General features: G+C 53.6%; 1 protein-coding gene across 1 annotated transcript in view; it reads left to right on the top strand.

The window, feature by feature from the left end:
• Positions 1-20,803, top strand: part of MINDY4 (MINDY lysine 48 deubiquitinase 4) — a 131,899-nt gene that overhangs the window by 106,541 nt on the left and 4,555 nt on the right. Inside the window, exons 14-17 of the mRNA XM_007981706.3 lie at positions 5,092-5,155; positions 8,338-8,499; positions 15,036-15,216; positions 15,755-15,827. Coding sequence (XP_007979897.3) covers positions 5,092-5,155; positions 8,338-8,499; positions 15,036-15,216; positions 15,755-15,827 — 480 coding nt within the window. The remainder of the gene's footprint in view (positions 1-5,091; positions 5,156-8,337; positions 8,500-15,035; positions 15,217-15,754; positions 15,828-20,803) is intronic.

Genomic DNA, 20,803 nt, shown 5'->3' with positions numbered 1-20,803 from the left:
TTGTTTTGTTTTTTGTTATTATGGTTGTTATAGTAGGAAAAAGGAAGTGACATTTACTGAATGCCAAATGCCTTATATAGTTCATCTCATTCAGTTCTCACTGCAGTCTTTAATAGAAGGAGGGGTCATCATACCTGTATTGCAAATGGGGAGACTGAGGCTCAGAGAGGGAAATAACTGATAAGTGGCAGTAATTGGATTTGACCAGGGCCCTCTGACTTTAGAGCCCAAGTTCTCTTGGTTGTACCACAGCTGCCCTTACACTATTGATGTTGTCCTTAAAAGTCAATATAAACCCCACGAAAGGGCTGTTATTTCTGGAGGTCACTGCTGGTGGGTGGGGAAAGTGTGGTCAAGGGTCAGTTTCTGGGAAGGGCAAGCAGGAGCTGGCCTGGTGGGACAGGGTTCCTCCAGGGCCTGGTGCCCTAGTGGTCAGGTGGAGGGGGGATAGCTGGTTGGGTCTCCCCAGGGTAAGTACTGCCTACTTCAGGCTTGATGTTTTCAATAGGATCATGGACCAGGCACACTTTTGCACATCCTAGGAGGCCCCTAGAGGTTTCTTGCTCCAGTCCTCTGGTTTTCTAAGTGAAGACACAAACTGAGAGAGGTCAGGACATGCCTGAGGTCACTCACCAGTCAAGGGCCAAGTGGACACTGGTGTTAGGTGAATGGCTGTGCCTGTAGGCTGGGACCTGGTCTCTAGGCCACTTGGACTTATTTTCCTTCTTATTTAGAAACTTTTATACCACATGCCCAGATTCACACAGTGAGGCTTTTAGATGAAGGGGCGAGCTGTGCCTGAGCCAGCAATGGTGGGGGCTGGGGCAGGGCTTTGGGACTCCAGGGCTTGCTTCGAGCTGGCTGGCCTGGCTGATCATCCCATATTTCCGGCCACAGCAGACACTGTGATGTTGGTACTAGGGACAGAGTCCTAGTCCTGCCTACTCTGTGTGACCACAAAACCACAAGTCCTTTTTACTGACTGGACCTCAGTTTCCCCTTCAGTAAAACAAAGATGGTAGTCTTACTCTCCTGGCTTTACAAGGCTTTTGAGAGAAAGATGCATTTAAAGGTGCCTGAGACTGTGCAGATTCAAGGCCCATGCACTGTGCAGCCTGCTCAGTGGCAGAGCCTCTTCGCCTTCTGGAATGTATGGACAGAGGGCAAGTGGAGAAGGGAAGCAGAGGGCCCTGAGTCTGGGCTGATGTCTGTCACTAACTCAGAGCCAGTTCTCTACTCTCTCTGGGCATTCATCTTACCTTCTGCAAAATTCCAAGCCTTGCAAACTCTCGCAGCCCTGATATCCCCTTTGTTCTGTTTCTTGATACAACATAGTATCTCAGGGACCTTCAGATGGTGGACAGAGTTGGGAGGTTTGATCCTTGCTGGCATCCTGGGCAAAGCTCTCTGTTCCTCCTCCTCTGTCTTTGGGTGATACAGGCATCCCCGGAGGCTGGATCATCACCCCAGACCCTTGGTTCAGGGTTCTGACCCTTCGCTCCCGGAATGCTGCGGAGGTTGGTGTTAGGGCAGCCAGAGCCAAGCCTATTCTGTGAGTTTCCACCCCCTGGTCCAGCCCACTCCTCCTTTGTGCTTGTTGGACTGAAATCCCAGCAAGCTCTGCTCCCTGGAGGGGCCCCCAGTGTAGGACAGCTTCCATTTTGTCTGGTCCTGGGCCCTCCTGGCTCCTATCATCCAGCTTGTTGCCTGGTTCCTCGGGCTGTGCAGAATTCTCTGAGGGCCCAGGGCTATCCAGCCCTCAGGAGTACATGAAGGAGACAGCTACCCATTAGACTGGATGGTTAAGTCAGTCCTGGGTAAGGGACAGTCACAGCTGTGGCTCAGATGGCCCCTGCTCCTAGGATGCTGCGTGTCCTTGGAGATCCAGGGGCTGATAGAGGAGAAGGATGGGACAAGCCTCCACACTGCCTTCAGCCCATATGATTCATGTAGTGGGCTTCTGCCTGTAATATTTCATTTGAAGAAAGGGCTCTGAATCTAAAAAGATGTTGGAGGCCACTTGTGTTGGTTTCTAGGGCTGCCATAATGACAGACATTCGTGTCTCACGGCCCTGGAGGCAAGAAGTCCAAGATCAAGGTGCCAGAGGGTTGGCACCTTGTCAGACCTCTCTCCGGGGCTTGCAGGTGGCCACTTTCTCACTGGCTCCACACAGCTCCTTCCCTGTGTGCTTCTTACAGGGCTCTGTTCAACAGAGTTTTCATCTCCCAGAGGGATTTACCTTGGGGTGGCTAAAAGGAACCATGTCCTCATGTCAGGCTTCCTAGCATGACAGCAAGCTGGGAAGGAGGATGGAGACTCGGGAGGGTTTTCTGCCTCACGTGCGGCAGACCTCTGCTTACCGGGATACTGAATTGTTCTGGTGCCTAGCAGTGCTCAGCCCATTTCTTTCAGTTTGGGGAGTGTTTTCAGCAAAGGAGGTGTTCACCTTGCACCTTTGGAAGGACCCCATTCTGAAGGTGGAACCACAGTGGTAGATGGTACCTTTGTCTTTCGCTTGTGCGTGTGCATCTTTGGTGTCCCTCTGTGTGTCCAGATTTCCTCTTCTTCCAAGTCACATTGGATTAGGGCCCACCCTAATGGCCTCATTTTAACTTAGTCACCCCTTAAAAGGCTCTATTTCCAAACCCACATTCTGAGGTGCTGGAGGTTAGGACTTCAACATATAAATTGTAAGGGGACACAGTTCATCCCATTACACCTCTCATCTTCTCCAGGCCCCTCGTGCTGCAGGAGGGGAGACCGAGGCCACACAGCAGGCTGGGACTAGCCATGTGGATTACCTTCTCTCCGGGCAGTGCTGAGGCTGTTCTCTGCTCAAGGACTCCTCACACTCAGCCCTCCAGAGAATTCCCCTAGAGGGAGGTCTGGGCATCTAGATTTGCCAAAGTTGTAAATCTCTTAAACCATAAGCTACTCCTTGGTGTCTCTCTCTCTCGAATGCCCTGATGTGAAATGCAGATGTTCCTCCCTTTTAAGATTCCAGCGCACTGCTGAATTTCCCATCGTGTTTGCACCTAAGGATGCAATTACCATTTCCTCCCATTGTCCTTTCTGCCTGTTCCCCTGCTCCCAGCTGACGCAGGCTCTCGAGCCCGCTGGGTGAACACGAGGCTATGAGCTTATAAAGATAGGACTGCTTCTGAAAGCTCCGGGTGGCATGGGGCCAGTGATGCTTATCGCCCCCCCCAACCCCCAGGACCCTTTTGAGGTTATTTTCTTCTCTTCAGAAGATGCTTGTATATGCTGCGGAGAGCATTTCCATCAATTCTTCTGCCTGAGCTGGTGCCAGCTGAGTGCTATGCTCTGCTGTGAGTCACTCCCAGCTGGCTCCTTCCCAGGCCTGCTGGGCTCTCTGTGGTGGGTGAGCCTCAACCACCCTTCCCCGAAGACCCCCAAGCCTTAGTGGTTCTCTGCAAGCTCCTGCAAGGGTAACCCCAGCGCATCTTCTCATGTGGATCATAAACCTTCCGTGTTTGGCCATGGTTATTAAAAACCATAAGCAAGCGTTTTCCCCAAGTATTGTGGAGCTTGAGTTTCTAAACTTGTTTTGGAAGCAGACAGAGACCCAGGCGTGTATTTTAGGCTTGTAGGCTTATGGCAGATCTTAGATTTAAAGCATAAATTCAGACCAAGTTTCTCTTCTCTTCCACTGAAAGGAAAAATAAATGTTCTGATTGCTAAGCCCTTCCTACCCCTGGGTCGCCTCTCTAAATCTCATACCTGGCCTCTCTCTTTGAGGTGTGTTTGAAGGAAGGGGACCAGGCCCTGGACACAGTGCTGGGTGGCTATGTGTGCCCCCCAGGGTCGTTTGTGCCTCCCAGAGTCAAGTGTACCTCTCAGGGTTGTGTGTGCCTCCCAGGGCCATGTGTGCCCCCAGAGTTGTGTGTACCCCCCTGGGTCATGTGTACCCCTAAGGGCTGTGTGTGACCCCCAGGTTCAAGTGTGACTCCCAGGGTTGTGTGTGCCCCCCAGGGTCATGTGCAGAAGTGAGGGGGACAGGCCTGGGACTCAGGCTCCCTGGCCTCACCTTGCCCCCCAGAACCAGCTTCTCTGCACTTCTTCCCACATCTATAAAATAGAGACAGGAATTCCCTCTTCACTTGGGGCTGGGGGTTGCAGTTGCCACCTGCTGAACACAGTGAGTAGATAGCAGCTCCTTCCCTGTGTGCTCCTTACAGGGCTCCGTTCAACAGTTTTCATCTCCCAGAGGGATTTACCTTGGGGTGGCTAAAAGGAACCATGTCCTCATGGCAGGCTTCCTAGCATGACAGCAAGCCGGGAAGGAGGATGGAGACTTGGGAGGGTTTTCTGCCTCACGTGCGGCAGACCTCTGCTTACCGGGATACTGAATTGTTCCGGTGCCTAGCAGTGCTCAGCCCATTTCTTTCAGTTTGGGGAGTGTTTTCAGCAAAGGAGGTGTTCACCTTGCACCTTTGAAGGACCCCATTCGGAGGGTGGAACCACAGTGGTACCATGGGTTAGAGGCACAGACCTCAGAGCCGGGCACCCTTGAGCAAGACATCCCTTCTCTGAGGCTTGGTTTTCTCGAAGGGTTTTAGGGAATAACGTGTGTACAGTGCCTGGTGCAGGAGCAGGTGGTAGTGACTGTTACTGTATAATTCAAGGAAACATTAGAGTACATTCCTCCCATTTTACAGGCTGGCAGACTGAGGCTCAGAGGTGGAAGAGGGTTCCTCAGTCTTCACCATTGGTAGTGACAGTTGGGATGTGAATTCAGGACACTGGATTCCAAACCCAGGGTCCTCTCTTCTGTGTCACGCTTCAGTTGCTGTTCTCTGGTGTAGGCAGAGCTCTGGTGAGACTGGAGTGGAGGCCATTGTCCAGAGAACGCAGTGAGCTCTACTTTAGGAGGCCTGGGCTCTAGCTCCATCCCTTCTGGGTGGGAGCCTTCTCCATGGAGGGCACAGAACCGAGCACTCAGGTTCCCACCAAATCTGGAATTCTGGGTCTTAGCCTGGAACCCAAGGGGAGCGCCTGGTCACCTAGTGAGGTTTGCAACCTGGGTCAGGCAGAGCTGTGCTAACAGTGCTGCTTCTTGTGTTTTCCAGCATCCGCCAGGACTTTGATGTCCCCACCAGCCACCTGATTGGAGCACATGGCTACTGTACACAGGTCAGGAGCGCTGTGGGGCCCAGGTGGTCCTTCCCCCTCCTCTGTCTCTCCGAGAGGGAGGTGTCCTTCTCCCTCCTCTTGCCCAAGAAAAAGGCAAGTCTTTCTTGCCTCTGCCAACACTCTCCAAGCGGCTTTCACATGCCCACCTCTGCTGGGTTTCACTGTCATGTCACGGAGACCTAGAAAGAGAGTTCAGTTTCCTGTCTGTTTCTGGACAGCTTTCTGTGCACTGATCTATGTGCCCAGAGCTGCAGAGGATGCAAAAGAGGCTGAACTCAGACCACAGTGCCACACAGCCCAGAGCTCAGGACGCAGGGAGTAATGTCTCAGGCATGGGCCAGGGGACCCTGGGTCCAATTGGGGAGATGATGGCTCTGGCCCCTTCTATGTTTGCACAAGGTGTTGTCTTTATAGCCACCCTTCCCTCTGCATCGTTACAAAGGGGCCCTCAGTGGACCTCACAGGGGCAGAGAAGACCCTGAGAGCAGTTGCTTGTCATCGATCCTCTCAGTCACCCGGTGTCACCAGGGAAGGGACCTTTTCAAGATGTTACCTAGTGAACATCAAAACTGGGAGCTCAGCTCTACACCTGGCTTCTATCCATGCCTTTTTCCCCATGATGAGGCCTCCCAGAGTGGCCACATAGGCCACAGTGAAATCTGGCTCTCAGCGCATGGGGGGCCACAATGCATAGCATGGATGGGCTGGACAGAGCTGCACATCTTCTGGGTCCAACTGAGGACTCAGTTGTCCTGGGGGTCCTGGCTCACTTGCGCCCAGCTCTGGAAACCTACCTGCGTACCATACAAGGCAAGCTTGGGGCCTGTGGTTTGTCCAGGGCACCCACAGAGGGACTGGGGGGTTGGCTGCTGCCCACCACCCTAGAGGAAGGCCTCATGGAGAGTGGCTACTCTTCTGGCTGCCCAGGGTGGCCGCACTCTCACTCCAGGGACCTGCCTGCCCCATGGGAGCTTCCCCTTTTCTGGGGTAGAGAAGGATGCTGCCCAGGTGTGGGCAGTCAAGCAGGGTGCAAAGGAGCCCAGATCAGAGTCTGGGGCTGGGTCCCAAGCCCTGTTCTCTGTTTCACTCACAATACAAGCTGGGGCAGTCTTTTTCCCCTCCTGCGCGTCAGCTTCCTCATTTGTACAAGAGGCGTTTGGACTGGACCAGGGCTTCTTACACTTTGAATGAATCCCCTAGGGGTCTTGTTGAAGAGTAGGCTCAGATTCAGTGGGTCTGGGCTGAGGCCTGAGATTCTCAGTTTCTATCAGGTTCCCCAGGGAGGGTGATTCTGCTGGTTCACGGACCACACTGAGTAGGAAGGGACTGCTGAGCTTTGCCGTTGTGTGACTTTTGAGTCTAGGATCAGGGAGAGGCCCGATGCCTCTTCTCCACCATCTCAAGAAGGCTTCCTGCTATGAGGAAGGTTTTAGACACAGATCAGGGAGCAGGGGCTTTTATTCCTCTTGAAAAACCAGATGGGAAAACTCGAACTTGCTTGAAAAAGGCTGTGCCTTTCTCAGCAGCTGCTGCCCCTGAGGTGCAGTATTTTACAGCAGACATTTCCTCCAAATTCTTGTGTCTCATTTCCTCTACAAGGACACAATAAGTCCCCTTTAGTGTCTCTCCAATGGAAGTCCCTCTGCGGCCATCAGAGGAGGCCTCTTTTACTATCACTGGGGCAGGGGTGTTGGTGTTAACTGAGGGATTTATTAACCCCCGATGTCATGTTCACAATTCAGGGGAAAACGCCTCTATAACCTCTGCCCTCCAGAGTTTACACTGGTCAAGGGCCATTCTGGCCATTCCTACGTGCTCCACCATGGGAGTGATGCCTGCCTTCTTGCCTCACAGGCAGTGCCAGCTGTGGCAGAAGGTGGATGAGACAGAGAGACCTGCCTGCCCTAGTGCTGGGGCTGGGCTCACTCAACGTCCTCCTCAGCAGACCCTTAGAGGCCACCCCTCATCTTGAATCTGTGCCCAGGTAGATAGTACCATGAGGGTAACAGGGTTGAGGGAAGAGGGAAGTCACATGGGACAGAGAGAGCCAGATGTAAGTGGAAGCTCAGCTCTGGCACTAATGGGCTGTGTGGCTTGGGTAACCCGCCTGTGAGCCCCATTTTCTCCACTCCTTACAGGAGGTTGGACCCCTGGTTACCCTGTATAAGGAAGGGACCTTCCAGCCATGTTGGCACACCAAAATGTGGGAGGCATGGGTTGCAGGTGACTGCTGGAGGAATGTTGCTCCACATGTCACTGTCTCCAAGTTCCAGGGTTGGCATGCTTGTTGGTTTGCCAGGTGTGTGGCCTGAGTCACAGCCACCAAATGCCTCATGCCACGTAGTAAGACAACGGCAAAGGCAGAGCTAGAACTCAGACTTGGGCTTCCTACTCCCACCTCTGTGCTTCTGTTCTGCTGCCTACTGAAGTACCTTCCTTGGCTTTCCCTGCCCTGTTAAAACCCCACTGTCACTGATGAAGTTCAAACAAGGCTGGAGTTTAGTTATTGGTACTGCACCGTGGTCAGTTTCCTGGTTGAGATAATGTACTCTGGTTATGTAAGATGTTATCATTGGGGGAAGCTGGGTGAAGGGTACACAGGAACTCTCTGTACTATTTTTACAACTTCTTTTGAATCTAAAATTATTTCAAAATAAAAAGGTTTCTTTAAAAAATAACATCGTTTAAGACTCACCCAAATGTCACTTCTCCTTAAAGTTGCCCTGACTCGGTCATGTGGCCTTGTGTTCATCTGGCTCCAGAGTACTCCTTGCACACATTTTTACAGCCCCAGCCACATCCTGCATTGTGAGTCAACGTGCAGGCATGCACCTGACTCCCCAGTCTAGACGCAAAGTGCATGTCAAGAGCCATGTCTCACCCTCTCACCAGTGCCCCCAGTAGCCTACAGCATAGGGCAGGGTCCTGTGAATGGTTGGTACTCAATGAGTGCTTGTGGAATAAAGGTGGAGGGGTGCCTGGAGTTACCTTGATGAGAAAAGTTGGTGCCTTTCCCACAGGGCTTGTGGGAAAATTGAAGTCACAGCCTCCTCTGCTCTCAGTCTCTCTTCCTCCTTGCTTTCCTTCCTTCTTCAACCTTTTTCTCTTTCCCCCGTCTCCTCTCCACCCTTTCAGTAACTGATTCAGACTTGATGAGCCTTTCCCCTTTCTCTCATCGGCAGGAACTTGTCAATCTGCTCCTGACTGGGAAAGCTGTGTCCAACGTTTTCAACGACGTGGTTGAGCTGGATTCTGGGGACGGGAACATCACACTTCTCAGAGGCATTGCTGCACGCAGCGATATTGGCTTCTTATCTCTCTTTGAGCATTACAACGTGTGCCAGGTACCCAGATGCTCACGTTCACCACAAGTAGGGGAGCCTGGCTCCCTGGAGCAATGAGAAGGAGGGAAGCGGGGAAGGAAAGCTGGACTCCACTTCTCAGAGCTGGCTGAGATTCGGGTCCAGTTGGAATCACAGAGGGCTTGGGAAGAAGTACAGCTTCTCTGCTGTGGCTACAGGCCTGTAATTCAGACCCAAAGCCAGCTGATACCGTGTTCTGGGGAAGATTGTTTGAAAAGGACTTTGAGGGATTTCTACTGTGATTGTGGGTCACAGTGGCTGCAGCTGGTGTCTGTGTGGTGGGGGAGCCTTCCCAAGGGACAGGAACTTGAGGTCTTAGGCCTTGTGTGAGTTTCCTAGGGCTGCCTAACAAAGTACCACAGACTCGGTGGCTTGAAACAACAGAAACTTACTGTCTCACAGTTCTGGAGGCTGGAAGTCCAAGATCAAGATGTCAGAAAGGCCATGCTCCCTCTGAAACCCATAAGGAGAATCCTTCCTTGTCTCTTGTAGCTCTTGGTGTTTTCCGGCAATCCTTGGCGTTCCTTGACCGTATGGTGATGCTTCTATAGACGTATCACTCCAGTCTCTGCCTCCATCCATCATCATAGGGCCACCTTCTCCCTGTGTGTCTTTTCTTATACAGACCTCAGTCATATTGGATTAATTGGATTAAAGGCCCACCCTACTCCCATATGATCTCGTCTTAACTAATTATGCCTGCAACAACCCTGTGTCCAAATACAGTCACATTCTGAGGTACTAGGGGCTAGGATTCAACATATCTTTTTGGAGGCACAGTTCAACCCATAGTAGGCCTCACACATCCTGTTTGCTGGTGTGTGGTCCCTCTGCATCCTGTGTCACTGCAGCCAGGGGCTCAGAAAGGTCTGGGCCACCAGGTAAAGCTGGACAGGGCATGGGTGACTGTACCTCTGGGGAATGTGGCCAGGGACTGAGGGAGCTGGGCAGAGGAGCACTGGACCCTGCCTTCTTGTTCTAGCTGCCATGGAAACTTTCTCTGAGCGTTGCTTTCCATGGCTTCAGAGAGTCCATTGTTCTGTGGTTGATTAAATGGGAAGGGTTGTCCTGAGGGGCAGCAGGAGCGCTTTTCACAGTGACCACCCCCTGCAAAGATTCTTGGAGGGTCTGGATGAGGCCTCATTTACCACATATCCTCAGAACCAGGACACAGAGATTGACTCAGCGGGGCCATGCAGATGGTGCCAGGTGATTCTACCCTGGATTTTCAGGGTGGAAAAAGACTAGGGTTTTAAGCCAGGGCTCAGGTTTACCCACCCTTCCCATATGTTGGGGTGTGCTGTGTCTTGCTAATGAACCATGTGGTGCAGCCCCCTCCTCAGATCCCCTCTCTGGGTGATACCCCCAGCACGCCAAAAGCAGACTTCTGGGTCCCAAAGACTTGGGGTAAGAAAGAATGAGAGTGGCTACTTCCTGGCTGTGCTGGTGTCAGGAGGGTGAGAATGTGGCTGGTGAGAAGCACCAGGGCTCTCGAGCACCAGACCCTGGGTGTGCTCTGAAAGTATTCAGCTCAAAATTCCACGGGCCAAGAGAGGTAACCTTGGCCAGGTTCATGGAATTCCCAGGCTGACCAAGAGCTCTGGTTTCATTCTTGGGTGGAGGGCGTTGGTCAGAGAGTAAACTATTTTCCTGTGGTCTGTGCAGGGTACTTGATGGGAAAACCAGTTGGGGTTATCCTTCCCTTGGAATAAAAGGACTGTTGAAGAAATTCAGGCCCTACAGCCATCTCCCCTCCTCGTGGGCTTCTTGGATCCACATAGACCCTCTGCTGTTCTGTGCTCAGTTGAGGACTGGGAGTTTTGTTTCCCTGCAGTAGGTGGATGCTTCCTTCCTCTGCCTTGCAACTGCAGGCTCACTAAGGAAGGAGCCCTGGCCTCCTTTCCTCCTCCATGAGCTCACTGAGGGCTGGGCCTCAACCCTGCCTTCCACTGAAGGCTCAGGGCCCAGCAGCTCAGACAAAGCCCTTCCCTCTTCTTCTTCTTCTTTTTTTTTTTTTTTTTTTGAGGCAAGGTCTCACTCTGTCACTCATGCTGGAGTGATCTCGGCCTATTGCAACCTCTGCCTCCTGGGTTCAAGCAATTCTTCTGCCTCAGCCTCCTGAGTAGCTGGGATTACAGGGGCATGCTAATTTTTTTTTTCTTACAGTAGAGATGGGGTTTCACCATATTGGCAAGGCTGGTCTTGAACTCCTGACCTCAAAGCATCCACCCACCTCAACCTTACAAAGTGCTAGGATTACAGGCGTGAGCCACTGCGCCCAGCCCCTTCCCTTTTCTTTAACACCACCTTCCATCCCTTCTGTCCCCAAGTCCCTTGGGCCCTACACAATTAGCCACATTGGACGTAGAAGGAGTCCAAGGTGGTCCAGCACCCAAGCCCAGACCTGGACTCAGAGCCAGGGCCCCTGCTCTGGCCTGGCCTGGCGCTCTCCTCAGGCAGCACAGATACAGCCACAGGGAATACTGGCATTTGGAACAGCCTGGGCCATGACATCCACAGCGTTCACTCACTAGCAGGTGAAGCCCCTCGCTGGCAGCCTGTCTCCAGGCTTCTCACGGCAGCCTGGGGTTCTGGGGCCCTCACTGAGTATGTAGGAGGAGGAGGTCCTACCTAAAAGTGAGCTGCCCAGATGACCCCTGCTCAGGTTGTGCCCGGGGAAACAGATGAAACTCTGTACCAGAGAAACTCACCCTTACCCTAAGTAACTGGCCCGGCCTGGCTGTGTCCTATGGGACCTCCATGGGCTATCTGTGACCCCACCAGGCTGGTCTTGCCCATCTGACTTCCAGCTCGCTGCCTCAGTCCCACAGCTGGCCCAGGACAAGGCTCACCGGCGAGGGGTGGACTGCATTCTAGGCTGCAGTTAGAGGTCAAGTCCCTCCAGGCTTGTGGTCATGGTGGTGATGGGGGACTGAGAGTCCAGGAGGGATGGGGTGGGACAGGGAGTTTAGCCTCAGTACTTCTTTCAAGACCTGTAAGGCATGTTCACTGCCGTCTTCATGAAGGGGCCCACAAAGGAAAACAGCCTGACAGGCAGAGTTGTGAAAGCTCCCTCTTCCTCCCATCCTCCCCAGCTCAGAGATGGCCACCATCCACCCATTTACTTAACCAGGAGCATGTCCTCTCCATCAGGAGGACATGTGCCTCCCCCTGAAGTTGTTTCTCAAGTCCATCCACTTTCATGGGTCAGAGCCACCGGCATCGCTGATTTTGACACCTGTGACAGCCCAGCCAAATTCAGCTCCTGTCCCCATCGCTTTCCCCCTATCTAATCCTGTCCCTTCACTGAAGCCAGTGTGATCTTTAAAAATACATGCACGATCATATCATTCCTTTTCTCTGGACCCTCAGTGGTTTTCCAGTTCTCTGAGACTGTTGTGAGCTGAACTATGTCTCCCCGAAATTCCTGTGTTGAAACTCTGACCCCCAGTACCTCAGAATGTATTAATAACTGTATTTGGCCTTTACGGAAATGATTAAGGTAAAATGAGGCCACTAGGGTGGGTCCCAATCCAGTGTGGCTGGTATCCTCCTAAGCAGAGGAGGTTAGGACACAGGTCACACAGCAGGAAGGCCTTCTGAAGGCATGGAGAAGGCAACCACCTACAAGCTCGGGGGCAAGGCCTTCAGAAACAACCCTGGTGACAACTCGGACCTCCAGCCTCCAGAACTGTGAGATAATAAATGTCTGCTGTCTGAGCTGCCCAGTCCGTGGTATTTGTTATGGCAGCCCAAGCAGACTAATGCAGAAACTAAAATCCAAAACTTCCCATCACCTGCAACGCCCTGCCAGACCTGCACCTGCCTTCCTCTCCCACCTCAGCCTGCGCTACTCTCTCCTGCAGGCTGGGGCTTCTCTCGGGCTCTCTCCCACCTCCCGGCCTTTGTGCACGCTGCACCCTCCGCCTGCCCAGCTTTTCCCTCTCGTCGTTTTGACTTAAACGTTACTTCCTAAAAGGCAGCCTTTCCTGCCCTCATAACCCCATCTAAATACGGGGTCCTTCTCATTGTCCCCTCCATACCTTGTCAGTCACCATCAGGGTATCTTTATTCTTTCCTTCATAGGGCCTCTTCTGGATTTTAAGCATCACATTTCATTGCTTTTAAGATGCAAACTTGACCACATTTGAGCACTTCTGAAATTTTGATGCATTATTACAGTTGATGGTGTGTCAGACTTTGACACACCTGCTTTTTCTTTCTTACTTAGTGATACAAAAAATAAATGGCGAATCTGAGGGCATCCTGGATTCAATGAAGTGCAGTGGAAATGTATGGGTTTGATTATTTAGTTAATGTGTCATCCCCATCAATCTGGTAAGCTCCATAAGGACAGCACTGTTGTTATTGTCTCTAGCACTGTGTCCCCATTGCTGTCCTTAGAAATGCCACACCATAAACTCTGTCCTTAGAAATGCCACACCATAACTCGAGGCAAGTAAATGCTAATCCTTTTAAGTGAGTGCTTCTAACCTGGCTGTCCATGGATGGCTTTAGGCCATTCACAACCCCCGCCCTAGAAGATTCGGTAATCCCTGATTGTGCTACATGCTCCCCCACCAGGACAAAGCCTCAGACTGTGCTGTAGGAAATGTGGCCCTCCCCCGCCAGCACCCCCCCCCCACCCCCCACCAACTCCGGCCTCGCCCCAAGCCTTTGGTTACCCAAGAATTTAAAGGAAGTGAATTTCATCTCTGGAAAATGTCACCCACTTGGAAAGAGGCTCCTGAATGAGGAAACTCATTTGTAAACTCTTCGGGCAGCTTTTTTCCCTTAATCTCTCGACTATTATTTCTGCGTGGCAAGCTGCGCTTTTGTCCCTCTGTTGGAAAATTCAGGGTGGCTGATTATGCAAAGGCCTGTTTCCTGGTCGGCTTCGGGGCTCTCTCCTTGCCGTGAATGAATACTGGGTCCCTGTGTCAGGGTTCCCTGTTCCTGGCGATGCCCTCACCAGAAAAGCCTCTTTGAAGCATGGAATGGAAGCCAAGTTTACGTGGGGTTTAGGCACGTCCAGCCACGTCCTGTAAGACATCTAATTCCCCCACACTTCACTAAGGAATGAGTTCTGCGGTCCACTTGAATGGCACACAGGGCTGGGGTGGGGCCTTGGCGTTGTGGGAGGGGACACTTGAACCTTAAGAAAGGACGAGTGCATTGTAAAGATTGTCCCCCTACCTTCTGGAGGAGGCAGCTTTAAATGTGCAGGAATTTCACTGGGGACCTGGTTCAGGAACTTCGGAGCACAGCCCCACTGCCAGAGACATCCCAGACCAAGATGGGAGCTGCTCGACCACTCTTGTGTGAAGGGTTCTGGAAAAAGTATGCCCTTCTCCCCACTGGAAAAATAATTCCCATTCTTTCTTTAATCCACAGGCTGTAGCTGTAAATACCTGAGCATGCAAACATCTCCCTGGGGCTGGTGGGGATTAGGCCAGAATCAGCCTGGCCCGTGGCACGTACATAGCTGAATAAACCAGGGCCCAGGGTCAGGAGAGGCGCCGCCCTAGGAGTGTCAGGGGCTGGGGGAAAGTGCTTTAAGTCCAGGCATTCAGGGGCTTCACAGGGGGCCCTTGTCACTTCTCTTCCCATTACAGGCAAGATGCTAGCAATGTGCTGAGGGCGCCGGTGCTTATTCCTCCTTATCTGTCTTCCACAAACACGCTTCCACCATGAAATTCCCCTGCTCTGAATGTTCCCTATCCAAGTGTTGCTGCAAGCTCAGTGCCCTGCTGCACCCTGAATTTCTCTGGCCCTCCATTCCTGGCACCCCCACAGACTTCTCACTCAGACCTTTCCCTCCTGGCTCCCCAGGGCTCCATGCCTCCCTGTCTCTACCATACAGTTCTAGTTCAAGTCCTGCTTCATCCATGAGAAATTTCATTCATTTAACATTTACTTACCTCGGGCTCCTGGAACTTAAGGGTATGATCTGTCGAGCATGAGGCAGAGGTGCTGCGGCTGAGGTGGGTGGGCACCTAGTAATGTGCCCCCTGGGAGCTGGAAGGAGGAAAGTATTTCTGCTCCAATAAGGGATTTGAGAGATACAGGCTGTCCAAGGGTAAGCAAGCTCTAGGCTAGTGGACAAGCTGAATTTGTTTGAGGGGTGTGGGAAGAACTGGTTAGGAGGTCACTGCCGTGGTACACGTTGGAGGCTGAGTAGATCTCAAGAGGAAAGGCTGGCAGTGGGGGAGCTCTTGGATGCAGAATGAGCAGTACTGGGAGCCACTAGATATGGGGGATGAGGGGGTGAGTGATACCGGGTCTCGGGTCTGTATGGCAGAGGCCCTGCGAGCAGCAGCAGGTGGGGTGGCAGGGAAGGGATGGCCCTGGGAAACAGCCCGGTGGCCTGAGCAGCATTGGGGGCTCCCAGCATCAGACACAGACGTGATCTTCAGCAGGGCCCCTCTGAGGTCAGCCCTGCCTTGGGTCAGACAGAAAAATGCCCTGGCCCCTTTCCCTGGGGACGGCACTTCACATCAGGCCTCTCCCTCATCCAGGTTGGCTGCTTCCTGAAGACCCCGAGGTTCCCCATCTGGGTGGTGTGCAGCGAGAGTCACTTCAGCGTCCTCTTTAGCCTGCAGCCGGGGCTCCTGCGTGACTGGAGGACTGAGAGGCTCTTTGACTTGTACTACTACGATGGCCTGGCCAACCAGCAGGAGCAGATCCGGCTGACCATTGGTGCGGGCCCTCCCCCCCATCCCCAGGGAGCCTCCAGGCTGGTCACAGAAACCAGCGTTCATATCCACCATCCCCCATGACAGAGAGTAGTGCAGACTCTAGCGTCCAGACTGAGGGATCAGAGAGCCAATGCCCACAGGGCCTCCCTGCAGGAGGCGGCCAGAGCTGGGCCTTGAGCAGTGGGTGGCATTAAGGGTGTTGGGTAAAGCCTATACCACATGGTGAAGAGCCCTGAATACTATGCTGACCAGTTTGGATGTATTCTTCAGGCAGTGGGGAGCCATGGAAGGTTTTGGAATCGGGGTGGTGAGATCAGTGTTTTTAGAAAGAGTATTGTGGTAGCTGAAGTGGGACCTGGGTGGCGACCAGTGAGTTGTGCAGGTGAGAACGGATGTCAGGGATGAGGATGGGTCCAGTTGAGATGGAGATGAGGGGACAGGGACTAGAAGGGGTCGGATCCTGGGAGTGGTCTGTGCTGACCTCAGGGTGAGTGCAGGGCCCTGGGTGACGTGTTGTGTGCCTCTCTCCTCCTTCCCAGATACCACCCAAACCATCTCTGATGACACAGACAACGACCTTGTCCCCCCGCTCGAGCTCTGCATCAGAACCAAGTGAGTCAAGCCCCTCTCTGGCTTTGAGCCTCACCCCGAATAGCTTTGAGGAGCCATGGTTGGGGGCGGTCAGGCCTGCAGGAAGACAGATGGGTTCCTGACCACCCTGATTCAAAGGGGTGGGTGATTGGAAAGACATAGGTTTCTCCACTCGTGGTCACTGGGGCCCAGGTTCAGGAGTGTGTGGTCTGCAGTGGTGATACGTCTTTAGACAGCTTCTGAGGCTGCCCTCATGGTGGGGGGTGGGGACTACATAGGTACCTCTTGAAGCCCCTCCTCCCTCAAGGCAGCAGCAGCCAGATGTGGCAAGTACCATTAGGCCTGAAGGAGGCAGGACAGGGGTGCTTACCTGAGGGTGGGGGAGGCTTGAGCAGGATGGGAAGCTGGGAGCCCTGGCCCAGCCTGGGGGTGGTGGGAGGTGCTGCCTGGAGCGGCACCCTCTGCTTGCGGAGGAGCTGGAGGAGCAGCTCGGCCACTCTGAGCACTGAGCAGCATGCCTGTGGCCTCAGAGGCAAGTGGGACCTCCAACTCCTCTGACTCAGCCCCTCTGTATTTAAGGGGAGGCTGAGGCTCAGGCTAGGGGAGGGGAATGTTCAGTAACTGGGGTGAGTTGGGGCTCACCTCCTTGCTGTGTTCTCTGAGCGGACCCCTGGGCTGGTGGGGCCGTAACTGTCAGAAGTGCTCCCCTTGCCCTGGCAGGCCCTTCACAAAGCCCCTGGGGAATGACCCGGAGGCCTCAGCATGCATGAGAGGAGTAGCCCAGGAGGCAGAGGCCTGGATCCTAGTCCCTTCTGGAGGAGCAGTGGAACTGGTAGCATTTATGGGCGTGGGCTCTGGAGAGAAGTTGCCTGGGTTCCAGCCCTGGTGTTGCCGCTTCTTGGTGTGAGCCACTGGACCTCACCTTCCTGTACCCCACTTTGTCATCTGTAAAATGGGGGTGATGCATACCTTGCTCACCAGACCTTGTGAAGAGTGTTTGGGACATTACTAAGTGCTCCATGGTGTTTGTGCTCACGATGATGACCTCAGCCACTCCTGATTTGGTGTGATCTCAGAGAATCTCCACTTCTCTGCCCGTGAAATGGTTGGGGTTGTGGCAGGGGGATGGAAAATGGCGAGGCCCCACAATGCTTACTGCCTGAGATCCACGGGCCACAGTGAGCTTAGGGTTGATGCCCACCACAGGCAGGCAAGCCTTTGAGAGGAGCTGCAGAGAAAGAAAGCTGTTCACATGGTGGAAACACCAGGAAGGGGAAGTGGGAGGAGCGCAGAGACATCCTTGACGTGCTTTGTCTGTCCGTCCATCCACCTGCCCGCCCCCCGAGCCAGGGATGAAGCATTCTTGCAGGGTCACGTGCCGGTGCTTCTTTCGTCGGCAGGATTAAGGGCACCTGCAGGTCGCTTTCCTTTCATGTACAAAGGGCCACTCATTCAAAGTGATGAGAGAAAGACAGCAGAGGGGACAGGAGGTGACACCAGCCTTGGCATCTGTACAGGACAGCGTGGGAGGCCACAGGGCATCCTTCCTGCAGGTGGGCCTGTTGAGCAGGGCTCCGACACCCTGGACACAGCCTCTGCTTGCCTCTGGACTCCTGGGACCCTCTCTGAAGGCCTCCATCTGGCTGTGTCTCTGTATCGCTCCCAGGGGGTGGCCCACCACCTGACACCTCTCCACTGTCGCTTCTGGAGTAACTCCTTTTTCCCCAGAAATTGTTCCACTGCATGACTCACCAAGCACCTCCCAGCGTGGGCCCAGGATTGGACTTCTTGGGCTCAGCACTAATTGACAACTGTTTGAGATTGACCTGGGGCTTTGGCCTGCGTGGAGCTCAGTCCATGCAGAGTGAGAGTCTTAGTGTGTGGACACAGGCCTGAAGCTCCTCTTCCTCTTCTGCTGGCTGCCTCCATCTCCCAGGACTTCCTTCCCCTGCCCGTTGGCCACTTGTGAGCAGGTGACAGTGAGGTGATGTGGGAAGCAGAGAGACTGCATGATTTGAGCCAGGGCCCTGCCCTTCTCTGCCCTCACATCTGCTCAGTGTTGTGTGAGCTTGGACAAGGCTGAGCCCCAGCATCTCCTCGAGCAGTCATGGATGGAAAATAATTCTGTTTGTGTGGCACACAGGGGCGGAGGGGAGCCCATATGCATTTGTGGCTCATGCATGGGAAAGTTTGCTCCAGAGCAGTGGCTTCAAGCTTCAGGGGCATCAGAGTCACCTGGAGAACATGTTAAAACACAGATCACCACCTGCAATCCCAGCACTTTGGGAGGCCGAGATGGGCAGATCACCTGAGGTTGGGAGTTTGAGACCAGCCTGACCAACATGGAGAAACCCCATCTCTATTAAAAATATAAAATTAACCAGGCATGGTGGCGCATGCCTGTAATCCCAGCTACTCGGGAGGCTGAGGCAGGAGAATCGCTTGAACCCGGGAGGCGGAGGTTGCAGTGAGCTGAGATCATGCCATTGCACTCCAGCCTGGGCAACAAGAGGGAAACTCCATCTCAAAAAACACGCAAAAAAACAAAACCAAAAAACACAAATCGCCGTGCCCCGCACCCAGGGTTTCTGAGCTTTTTTTATTCAGTAGGTCCAGGGCAGGGCCCAAGAATTTGCATTTTTAAGGAGTCCTTGAGTGATGCTGATACTGCTGGTCCCAGTACCACACTTTGAGAACCAGGTAAGGGCAGTGCCCACCCCCCCCCCCCAAAACCCTGCTGCCTTGTGAGAGTCGGCACAAGGCACAAGCCTTGTGAGGCATTGATTCTCTGGCCCACCATAGGCACTGGGCCAGGGGAACCTTCTTCCTAGCTCCATTAGCTATCCCCTCATCCCCAGGTCTGTGTTCCATGTCTGCTAGAATTTTGCTGACACAGCTGCCTGCCTGTTCCACTTCCCCCATCAATCCCCTATCATGGCGGATCCACCTGGGCAGTTATTCCTAGAAAAGCTGAGTGGGTGAGTGGAGAGTGAGAACACTGCCCTCATACCCATCAGGTAACATACCACTGCAATGGGGGACAGCAGGCCCAGCCTCGCAGAATCCTAGTCCAAGGGGTCTGATTGCAAAGGCTTGCGTTCTGTTTCCATCCCAGATTTTCAAACAGCCCAAAGGGACAGACTATGGAAAGTGGCCTCCAAGGTCAGTGAGGACCCACTTCCAGTGGGCCTGGCCTCTTAGGGGTAAGTCCTGCTGTCTGTAGGAAGGTCCCACCGTGTCAGGAAGGGGATGCACATGATGTCACGGCATGAGCTCAGGTCATTTCAAAGGCTGCAGTCAGAACCCAAGCTCCTGATAAGAGGCAGCTGTGTGCCCACAGCATCTTGTCCATCTTGCTCGGTGGGTGGGGCTGCAGGGTAGGCCAGCCTGGTGGACAGGCAGAATTCCCCTACATCAGGTCAACCCTCATAGAACCCCTGGGCTGGATACCATGGAAGAAACAGCTGAGCAGAACTTGGCTCCTGCTCTCAGAGAGTTTGCCATCAGCCAAAAGTCAAGGTCGGAATCAACCCTGTTACAGTCCAGGGAAAGACGCATCACCAACCCTTACACCCAGCTCTGATGCCCTGCAAGAACCCCCGAGCCACACAGCTGACTGTCTGGCAGCTTGCTTGACTCTACAGAAAGGCCTTTGGGCAGCACCCCCTGTTATCACCTCTTCTTTTACAGACAGTGAGATGGAGGCCTCTAGAACAGAGGTCTGTGTCCCAGCCACACTTTCAGTCACAAGCTCCAGGAACTGCGGCTTATGCTTTTGCTGTCCCAGCCCATTGGAAGGTCACTGAGCGGGCAGTGACTTCCCACCACCTGGCTTTGTTGCCTCGGTGGCATTGCACAAGCCCAGACTGCTGATTTCGCCTTCAGAGAAGAGCATCCTAATTCAAACCATCCCAGACCCCATGTGTCTCTGCACTTGGCTGTGATGCAAACCTTGGCCTGAGAGAGTCTCCTGTTACCTTTGCTTGTGTCAGGAATGTGGGGTCTGTCCCCTGTCCCCTCCCCCTGTTGTACTGTAACCATCTCAGCAAAAACAGGCTAATTTACGGTCATTTCCAAACAAGACACACACAGTGACCTCTCTCATGCTTCCAGCCTAGCTAGAGGGAGAAAAATGAAACGGTTGTCAACAGTCCAGAGAAAAGAGGAAAGAACTCATAACCGGAGCCTGGGGCTGGGACACAGATGTTTCTGTTTGGAGGTGCAGACAAGAAATTAAAAATGTAATTCCAGCTGGGTATGGTGCCTTCGAGGGGCTGAGGCAGAGCACCCACCTCCCTCAGCTACCTTCACTGCCTGTGGAACCTCCCGTTCAACTTCCATGCTGACACCGTTTTGCCGAGGCTCCCCGTCCATAGTGCCTCCCACCCATCAGAGGAGCATTCTCTGGGTGCTGTCACTCCCCACTGTCCATGCCAGCCCTCTTCCGATGCCCTGCCCCCCACACACACCTGCCCTGTGCTGGCTCTGCAGTCATCAAGCTGTGTGAGCTCCAGAAGGTCTGCTTCTTCTCCCTGCCTTAGTTTCCCCATCTGTCCCTGGGATCTAAGGATCCCTCTCCTGAGCTGCTGTGAGGTTGAGAGAAGAGCTGTGGAAGCACTCGCTTTCCTGTGAGTCGCAGTGGCCTCTGGCCATGCCTTGGGGAGGAGGAGGAATCAGGCGGTGGCAAGTTGGGCCAGGGCTCAGGAGCAGGCAGAGAGGAGAGGGCAAGGCAGGGCTTTGAAACGTGAGCAAGGACTGTGGTTTCCCTGCTGAGTGCCTGGGAGGGTGGGGCCACTCCCTAAGCAGGCGTCCAGGAGGAGCAGCTGGCCTGGGGGGTCGTGTTCATGCAGCAGCACCCCCACCTGCCACCTCCACCTGGAGCCCAGGCTTCAGGCGCTGGTGAAACCAGCTTTGCCTTGGAGCCTGGCCTGAGTGCTGTCGGGGACCCATGGCTGGCCTGGCAGTCAGAGAACACTTCTGCAAAGAGGAATCTGGAT

The sequence above is a fragment of the Chlorocebus sabaeus genome, chromosome 21 (assembly GCF_047675955.1).
Source record: "Chlorocebus sabaeus isolate Y175 chromosome 21, mChlSab1.0.hap1, whole genome shotgun sequence".
NCBI classification, from domain to species: domain Eukaryota; kingdom Metazoa; phylum Chordata; class Mammalia; order Primates; family Cercopithecidae; genus Chlorocebus; species Chlorocebus sabaeus.
Note: the sequence above shows the minus strand (reverse complement) of the source record. Positions and strands in the feature narration are given on the sequence as shown.